Below are 9,071 nucleotides of genomic sequence, written 5' to 3'. Positions count from 1 at the left end.
ATTTACCGGCACGCATTGGCGTTCAGGATGACGGGATCAGTAGTCCTACTAGTCCACTCGTACAGTGTGTACTCGTTGACTGCTTGTGGTTCTGGGGTAGAGAATGGCGGAGCGAAACAGACAGAGGCCACCGAGGCACCGACGAGACGCAGGCAGGGGAAGAGAAGAGTACAAGCACGCACATGGCCCGACGCGGCACAGAAGCTTCAGGAGCCCCTCATCACAAACCGACGAAGCAAACAGTAGATTAATTTACTCCAGGGCTCCACACGATTTACACACGCGTTTTTGCACCCACGCCCCTCGCAAACCTCGCATTACACAAAACAACCCGACAGACCGGCCGGGGCCGGAGATCGCGCCGACTACCGCCTGCAACCGCCGCGGCTCCTACTCGTCGTCGCCGCCGTCTCCGCCGAAGAGCGAGGAGCGGTAGTAGAGCAGCGCGAGGATGAGGAGGAGCATGAACGCGACGCCGACGGGGGAGCCTCCCACGCGGTGGACGGCGTCGGGGGACCCGCCGAAGGCGAAGACGTCGGCGAGCGCCGCGGCGCCGCGGTCGGAGGAGAGGAGGCGGATGAGGAACAGCAGGCACACGGGGAGGAGCAGGAGCCCCACGGGGCTCAGCAGCTCCGCCACGGCCTCCGTCAGCGCCTCGCCGCCGTCGCCCAGGAACAGCGGGCCCGCCACCACGAGGCCCACCACCACCGCCAGCAGCAGGCCGTGAGGCGCGCCGCGTGGGCCCGGCCCGCCGTAGTAGTACTCGTCCCCAGCGCCAGCCATTGCCGCTGCCTGCTCTCTCTGTCGCTCGCTCTCGCGGTGGTGGTGGGAGACTGAGAAGTGAAGAAGACTGTAGAGAGAGCGGCTGGGGTGGTGGGGTGTGAGTGTGAACGACTGAATGAGAGCGAGAGAGTCACGTGGGAGGACTGAGTGGTGCTGGTAGATCACACGGGGACGGGGACGGGGACGAGGGGAAAGGGGGGACAGGTTGGTGGTGCGGCCGTGCAGGTAGCCCACCCGCAGTGAGAGTGCGAGCCGGGGGCGGTGCGACGTGCGAGTTGCGAGCCCAGGCCCACCCCTCACACGACCAAGAGAAGTGGCCGGGCGATGGCTCGTTCCAAATTCTCTCGTGTGAAGTAGGAGTACAATGCAAATCTGCAATGCACCCTGAATCGTAAGGTTACACTGCATGCATTTCTTAATTCTGATGTGGAGTGAAGGACAGTTCAGGCCTTCAAGCTTGAGAATCTTGAGAACTTGCCTGCACAAGCAGTCCTTACCTGTCAGATCAGCCGACAATTAGCATGACATTTCAGATCTCGGATCCTCTCAGTTTCAGGCCTCCAGCATGTAAGCTTGCCTCGTCGCCCCTCTAGCGCTTCTCGGGGTAAAATACAGCATGTGACCTTGCCTCGTTGCCCCTAGCGCTTCTCAGGGTAAAATATAAGGATACATGGCGGCTAAACACCTGCCAGGTCACCAAACTGAAACAAAGAGCTTGTTTAGGACTGCTAACGTTCTATCTTTTTCAGCTCTCCTTTCAATTTCGTTAGCCAAACAAGGATAGCTCAACAAACTCTGCCCTATAAAAAAAATGAAGTTAAACTTATGGAGCACATCTAATACAACAACAACAACATAGTCTTTTAGTCCAAAACAAGTTAGAGTAGACTAGAGTTGAAACCCACCAAGAGCCCCAGATCACGGTTCAAGCACTTCAATAGCTGTTTTTCAAGCACTCCTATTATGTCTAGGTATATCCCAAGCTTTTAAATATCTTTTTATTGTCTCTCCATATCAATTTCGGTCTTACTCTACCTTTCCTTATATTATTAGCTTGGCTTATGACTCCATAATACACTTGTGCTTCTGGAGATCTTATTTGGACATGGCCAAACCACCTCAACCAATATTGGACAAGATTTTCTTCAATTGGTGCTACCACTAGACAATCACGTATATCATCGTTCCGAACTCAATCCATTCTTGTGTGACCATAAATCCATCGCAACATACACATTTCTATAACACTTAGTTGTTGAACATGTCAAATCTTTATAGACCAACATTCTGTTCCCTACAACATAGCCGGTCTAATCGTCGTTCTATAAAACTTGTCTTTTAACTTTTGTGATACCCTCTTGTCACAGAAAATGCCAGAAGCTTATCGCCACTTGATCCACCCTGCTTTGATTCTGTAGCTAACTTTCGCATCAATATCTACATCCCTCTGTAGCATCGATCCTAGATTCTTAAAGGTGCTCCAGGGTGGAGTTGAGCAGAGCTAAATTTAGACAGACCCTAAAGCACCCCACTCAGCCTACTCATCAGAGAATACAGAAAAAAGGGCCCACCGGGGGAAAACAAAATAGCACCCATATGGCCATAACAAACCCTACAAACATGAGGAAGAACATCATGCCAACCCACTACCAGCACCAGCATAACCAAACAAAGCCTTCGTAGTTGTGTAGGGCATCATGTCCATCCCTCTGAAACCCCGACAAGAATAAGAAATCTTAGACTGCGAACCAAAAAACTATTCCCAAACCTGAGTCGTAACTCAAGAGGTAAGCATCCGCAAAACAATGTTTACACTTTGTGGCAAGGAATGCAATGCACCTTCAGTCACAAAATTGGCATGAATGCATCACGTTGTAGGGCACAAGGCCCGTTGGTTTCAGCATGAAACATCCAAAACTGTCAAAACACCTGCGTCGTCTGCCTTTGCATTGTCTGATATACATCTAAAATCCTATACCTCCATCTCATCCTCGGATTCATCTGTGGCCTCAGCATTATCCTCATCTTCTTGTCCTTCTACTTCTTCCCCAGTTTCTGTTCCTTTCTTTCCCACCACTTCCTTCTCCACTGTATCATAAAAAGGAAATCAGTCCAAAAAAAACAAAGATGCATCAATACTTAGTAATAAATTAAGGTGTTCGAAGTATTAAGTGGAACTCACCAGGCCATGGGTATAAGACATCTCCTGAACATAGCCCAGCTTCAACTTTAACTAGGCGCATAGTCATCCTTGGTCCAATCTCCTGGAGTCTGACAGCACTTTTTCTGGATGCCCGGTTTAATTTGTCAACATCACTTGGCAGGCTTACCATTGCTGCTTCATCATCTACTTCACTTTCTGATCCATACCCAGCTCTGGCAAATGTGTACACAAATTAAATCTGAGCAACAATATATATTGGTGCACTGTTTTTAAAAAAAAACACAACACCAGGTGATGATATTTGGATCACAGTTATTGAATCTATAAAAGTAACAACCTGGACCAAAATAATCTGTGGACAGCAAACTAGCAAATGAAAACTTGAAAGGTAAAAGATAATGGCATTAATGGTTTAGAGGACATGCACAGCCACAGAGCATTTCAGGTGAAAAATGAGACACTTGCTGACTCAAGTCAAAAGATCTTTACTTGTTACCATTTCTCTAAAACATAAAATCCACTATCTGAAGTTCAATGCCTGCTAAGTGCCAAGTCCGATGCCTAGTCTTTTCACTTAGTTTTCTGGCTCGTAAAGGTATGCTCAACTGTACATAGTTGGCCATGTGATTACTTCGTAGTTTCAATCTCATACACTGACATGACCCTACTTTGCTCGCGGACCTCCAGCTTGCGAGCGAGGCTCATGGCGACGACGAGCGACTGGGGGTTGTGGGCCTCAACGTCGAGGCTGAGAGGCGGCTGAAGCCCAGGGGTGAAGGCTTGGACCTGCTGCGCCTCCGAAAGCGCACCCACGCGGGGGAGCAGGGCCTCGAACCGGTCCTGGTAGTCACTGACGGAGCCGGTTCGCTTGCAGGCCATGAGCTCACCCAACGAGGACCGAAGCGGAGGTTGAGGAGCTCGGTGAAGCGGCGCCAGGATGGAGTGCCTTCATCTTGTTGGACTTGGAGGAACCACATCTGGGCGCCTCCTTCCAGGTTGTAGGAGGCCATCCAAACCTGCTCCTCAGCCGCGATGCGTTGTCGATGGAAGTAGGACTCGCAGCGGTTGATGAACGCCAGCTTCTGGAACCGGGGCGGACAATCGCCGTGGTTTTCGCCATGGCCTGAGCCCCGTGATCCTGAGGAGCTCACTGGTGTCTGCGCCTGCTGCAGCGCAGCGACCTGCCCTTGGAGGTCGCTGATGGAGGCCGGTCAGGGACTGGATGAGCTTGGCCAAATCGGCTGTGGTTGGTTCGGCCATGGGGAATGATATGGAAGCGGCTGAGGTGGATTTGTGAGGCTGGGGTGGGAGGCGGGGTGGTGGCTGGATGGGGTGGTGGTGGCGCAGCAGAGGATGAAGAACGCCTGGAAGCCGAAACCAGGTTGTCAAGGGCGTTGGTGCTCAAGGTAGCTGGCCCTCGACTACGAAGCTCGTAGCTTGGGTTGGTAATGGCGTGGGGTTTATCCCCTGGACGCCCTATGTTGAAGGGGATGAGATTAAGATGAAGGGGATGAGATTAAGAGAGAACAAGGAGATTAGGAATAGGTTCGTTCATTGCTTGATCCCTTCCTCAGCCGAATACATGATATAAATAGAAGTCTCCTGAGTCCTAGCTCCTCAATTCTAGCCTAGCCATTACTCCCCTAATTCCCAACCAACTGCTAATTGCTATTAATTACCACCGGCTGCTGACCATGCATGTCCCCAGGCGGCTGCTGGCCATGCATGTCCCTAGGCGGCTGCTGACCATGCATGTCCCTAGGTGGCTGCTGGCATTGTCAGCCCCACATAACAGGGTGCAACATATATAGCTCTAGAATTCGACAATAGGTGGTTATAGCAAATCTATTTGGATCTTTATAGAGGTGTATTCTCAAAACGAAAGCACTTGATAGATTCCGTTGCATTCATGAACACAATTTAGTCTTTTTGACTGAAGCCTTCTTCTGCATATGCTACCTATGTTGAGATCAAGTGTAATTTTACATGTAGAGCTTAATATGTCACCACTGTAGCTAATGAATGGAAGGCCTGCTCAGTTGCTTGCCTTCAAGACTTCTTATATGAAGAGCATGTGTGTTAGCAGAACAGTGTCAAATATTGCGAATGCACATAATTGATCAGTATCTGTATGGGCAATGTCAAATATAGTACCCTACTACCATGCAACTAGGCCTGGTAACGGGCTGTCAAAATCCGAGGGCCGAACTAGAACCCCAACTCGTGGACTGTCTTTTATGAATTATATATGAGCATACAAAGAAAGGGTTGGATTGGATCAGACTGTCTTGGAAGGACTCTACATGGATCGGATTCTCGATGTTGGCCCGTGTAGCCGCGTGGATCATTACAAGGAGTCGGCCCTTGGATCGGAGGTATGGGCCTTCGTGCCTCTTCCATCCTCTCCGATAGGAGATAAGCCTCCCAGCGCTAGGGCATCACAGTGAGGCATTGCCTCTTTGAGATCCCTTGCCATCTGATCCAGGGTGTCAGCTCCTCCGTCCGAAGGCTTGGCCTCTCCACCATTAGTGACCGACCCAGGTACAGATGATTGCTCCCAACCTCCCATGTTCTTGAATGGGGAACAAATCCAACTGCATGTTCTTGATCCCCTGACCATGTTTTAGCAATTTAGAGCTGGGAGACTATTTTCCTCTCTAGTGTTGGCATAAAAATTAAAACAAGGTCTGGTGATGCCTAAGAAGTACTTGTACTCTTTCCCCATATTCTTTTCTGTAAAAGCTACTTCTTTCCTTCAGGATCTTGTATTGTATTCATGTGTCCATAAAAATTTAGAGCCTGTCTTTGTGCTTTGCTGTTCATTTGTTCAGACTTTGGAGCTGGCTTTTAGCACTTCCAGCCTTCCAGGAGTTCAAAACCCACAAAGCAGTTTTCCTGGTGCCTTTTGGGATGCTGTTTTGAAATTATATTTTAAAATATTTTAATAAAGACTAAATGTTATGTACTGTTGCTGGTGATGGAGCCAATTGCCACCTCACTCATGGTCATGGAGAAGATGTGTATGTTCGCACAGCCTTGCTGATCTTTTTCAATGCTACTAATACAGTAAACATTGTAACTCGCTAGTGGTCATTTTTCTAAGTACAAAGGTATGCCTTACTATAGATTCAGGCAAATGTGTGCCTTATTTATATTGCACACTAGCCAGCAAGTACTAATTTGTTATTTAATTATTTTCCCTTATTTAATTCTTTTCCCTTTCTTCAGATTCAAATGGAGCTTAGGAGGAGTGAAACTTTGAGCATTCATGGCCTTTCATTCTTCTATTTTTCCTATTACGATTTATGCAAAATTTAAGCAGACTGTTGTAATTTCATAATATTATTTGTGATTGTAAGCAAATAAGCACTTTTGTATTTTTGTTCATGACTAATAAAGTAAGCACTTACTCAAACTGAAAGTAGGCACTAGGCAGTCAATGTGCTGCACAGGTGCTCAACAGGCGCGTAGATTTACTAGTATGCGGCTAGCCAGACGGCCAGCCCTAACGACACATCAAACAGCAAGTGCAGACTAGATGAATTCCAAACATTGTAAAAGGATCGTGCCCAAGGATCTAAAAGGGCCAAGACGGGAGCAGGATATACTTTTAAACGGATAGAACTGGATCGGATTATATACCCATTAAAATATGAATTGGATTAGGATCAAGGCACTTCTAAGATATTTAGGGCTGAAGTGGGGTTAGGGCTGGATGATGATCCATGATCAGGCCTACATGCAACCCTTCTAGTGCTATAACAACTTGTAAACTAAAACACAAACTTATTCAAGTTGCAGAGCCCATCTCAGTTGTTCTTTTAGAGTAAGTTATGCTACTATAAAACTAGAGCTGCATTAGTACAGCACATTCCTCAAATTATATGCTCTACAGTGACTTCCTTTCTACCAGTTTTTTGGACTTAACTGGGTTGACTACTACAAACTTCACAAACATTAGTAATGAGTGTATAGTATGAAAATAATATTATCAGCATTATTCAGATGAGATATGAGGGTGAGTATTGCCTATTTAGCTGAGAAAAATGCTAATAAATAAGCTAAAGCAAAAAAAACCACCCCCACCCCCACCCGCAACAAAAAAACCCAAACCAGAGAGCACTGACATAATATTTGGAAGATGGTAATGATATTGACATAATATGGTGTATTTCATGTTATTTCGCTAAACCATCTGCACTTCTGACTGTTGTTATGTTGTACTTCTTTGTGCCCCCAAGAAGGAGCATTAATTTATCACAACATTTACTGGCATCCCATGTACTAGTTTAAATCTGTGTTGTTAGCTTTCACGGTTTTTCTACGCAAATAATCTTTTCTCGGAAATAAAAAATATACCATTGCGATATAATAATAAAATGGCAAGATAGTACTTACTTTGTCACGAAATCACTAACATCTTTATATTCTCCTAGATCAGGCACTTGATTGTTTTGCATGAGCTTTCTAATCCTGCGACTAACACCAACAGGCTGGAGCTTGATGGAGTAATGCCGGAATTCAATAACATCCTTCTCTTTATCATGTTTTAACAACAGAATCCTTTGGCATGTTGCCAGCTTGACCTATTATGCAAAATACTGTTTTATTATCTGATTATGCCAGAAAGAAGACATTAAGTTTCATCACGATGTTATCGTCCGGTACTTACAGTGCTTGGGTCAACAGCAGGGAACATATGCTGGAAGTATTCAACCAAACTCCTGAAAGGGTTGCCGAGACCTGTCAACCCACCGAGTACAACCTACCAAATCCATGAGTTCAACATTAAAACAAGGTATCAGTGAACAATATCCACATTAAAGCTACCCTGATACAAAATTATCCACAGCAGTTTCATATACCAGTGGTGAGTTCTGGAATATCCCTGGTGGGCACCTTGGGCGCTTCTGGGAGTTTGCAATGTCCGCCGCAAGTGAGTACCCCTCTATCTGAAATGTGAATGTTGGGCCCTGCGGCGATTTGGCAAATCGCAAATGTGGCAGGCTTTTGGGGTTTGAGAGGATTAGGAAATGCGTCACACCCAACGGACCGGCAACATTGACAAAGTCCTTGAGGTTATTTCGCTTCTTCTCCTGCAAATTAATTGTTTTATATAAGCATGTGAGGCACACGAATAAGGGCAACCATTCATCCAGTGCTAATATACGATAGTATGGCATAGGGGCAGGGAACTAGGGATGGACCTTGAGATTGAGGGCAGTGTAGGGGAGCATGACCTTGCGGAGGTCCTGCTGGAGGTGGCGGAGCGTGGAGGGGAGTTTGCCGCGGGAGAAGACGAAGCTCTTGGGAATCTTGGCGCCGGTGATCTGGTCAACGTTCGCCAGCGCCGCCTTCTGCTTCCGAAGCGTCGCCGCGGGGATGCGCGGACCGCGGCCCCGCCTCTTCCCCGGCCCGGACCGTGGCTGGCGCATGGCGGCTCAGTTGAACGAACACACAAATGATGGAAGAAGAACCTAATTGAGGATCATATTTTTGCAAAGAAAAAAAAACCAAGTTAGTAGCCATGATACGTTTACCTGTAATGGAATCGGACCCGAATACAAATAGCCAAATAGCTTAAGTTTAGGGTTTGGGTACTCGGTTTCGCACAGCGGGAAGGGAAGAGAGGGGCGGGCATACCTTGTGGGTGCTCGTCGCCGGCGAAGTGCCCAGGCGTAGGGCGGCGGCGGCGGCGGCGTTATAGCCCAGTCGTCGCAGATAGGAGAGCGAGAGCGAGCGCGAATGCGAGGGGTGGCTGGGTGAGCGGCGGCGGCGGTAGCCAAAACCCCAGTCCGCCTCCGGGGTTGTTCATCCGAGGGGAGTGCACCCACGCGGGCTTCTCCTGGGCCGTTCCTTTTTCACGCAATTCTTTAGCAGTTACTTTTTTTTCCTTAGTTTTCTCTCTTTTTTATTCTTCCTGATTTCATATTTATTCTTTCTTGCAGCACTTCCAACGACTAGTTAAACATTGGGTTTTAATTTTGTCGAATAATAATGATATCTATTGCAATATCGCAAATGAGCAAAAGGAGCATGTTTTATATTCTATTAATGTGGAACATCTTTTCCCTATTGAAGCAAGCAACATTTTCTCCTAAACCAAAAACAATTTTCACAGAGC

At 47.3% G+C, this 9,071-nt stretch overlaps 2 protein-coding genes across 2 annotated transcripts; both read right to left on the bottom strand.

Moving 5' to 3' along the window:
* Window positions 1-237: 237 nt before the first annotated feature.
* On the bottom strand, window positions 238-929 carry LOC136539913 (uncharacterized). The gene has a single exon (XM_066531898.1). It carries the CDS (start codon window positions 781-783, stop codon window positions 391-393), a length of 393 nt encoding a protein of 130 aa, XP_066387995.1. The 5' UTR covers window positions 784-929; the 3' UTR covers window positions 238-390.
* A 1,515-nt stretch (window positions 930-2,444) lies between these two features.
* Window positions 2,445-8,766, bottom strand: LOC136539912 (peter Pan-like protein). Its single transcript, XM_066531895.1, has 7 exons — window positions 8,591-8,766; window positions 8,155-8,424; window positions 7,813-8,043; window positions 7,620-7,712; window positions 7,346-7,533; window positions 2,966-3,159; window positions 2,445-2,871 (listed from the first exon to the last, which is right to left on the bottom strand). Exons 2-7 carry the CDS (start codon window positions 8,380-8,382, stop codon window positions 2,756-2,758), a joined length of 1,050 nt encoding a protein of 349 aa, XP_066387992.1. The 5' UTR covers window positions 8,383-8,424; window positions 8,591-8,766; the 3' UTR covers window positions 2,445-2,755.
* Window positions 8,767-9,071: the final 305 nt, after the last annotated feature.

The sequence above is a fragment of the Miscanthus floridulus genome, chromosome 2 (genome assembly GCF_019320115.1).
Source record: "Miscanthus floridulus cultivar M001 chromosome 2, ASM1932011v1, whole genome shotgun sequence".
Lineage (NCBI taxonomy): Eukaryota > Viridiplantae > Streptophyta > Magnoliopsida > Poales > Poaceae > Miscanthus > Miscanthus floridulus.
This window is presented reverse-complemented; position numbering and strand designations above follow the sequence as displayed.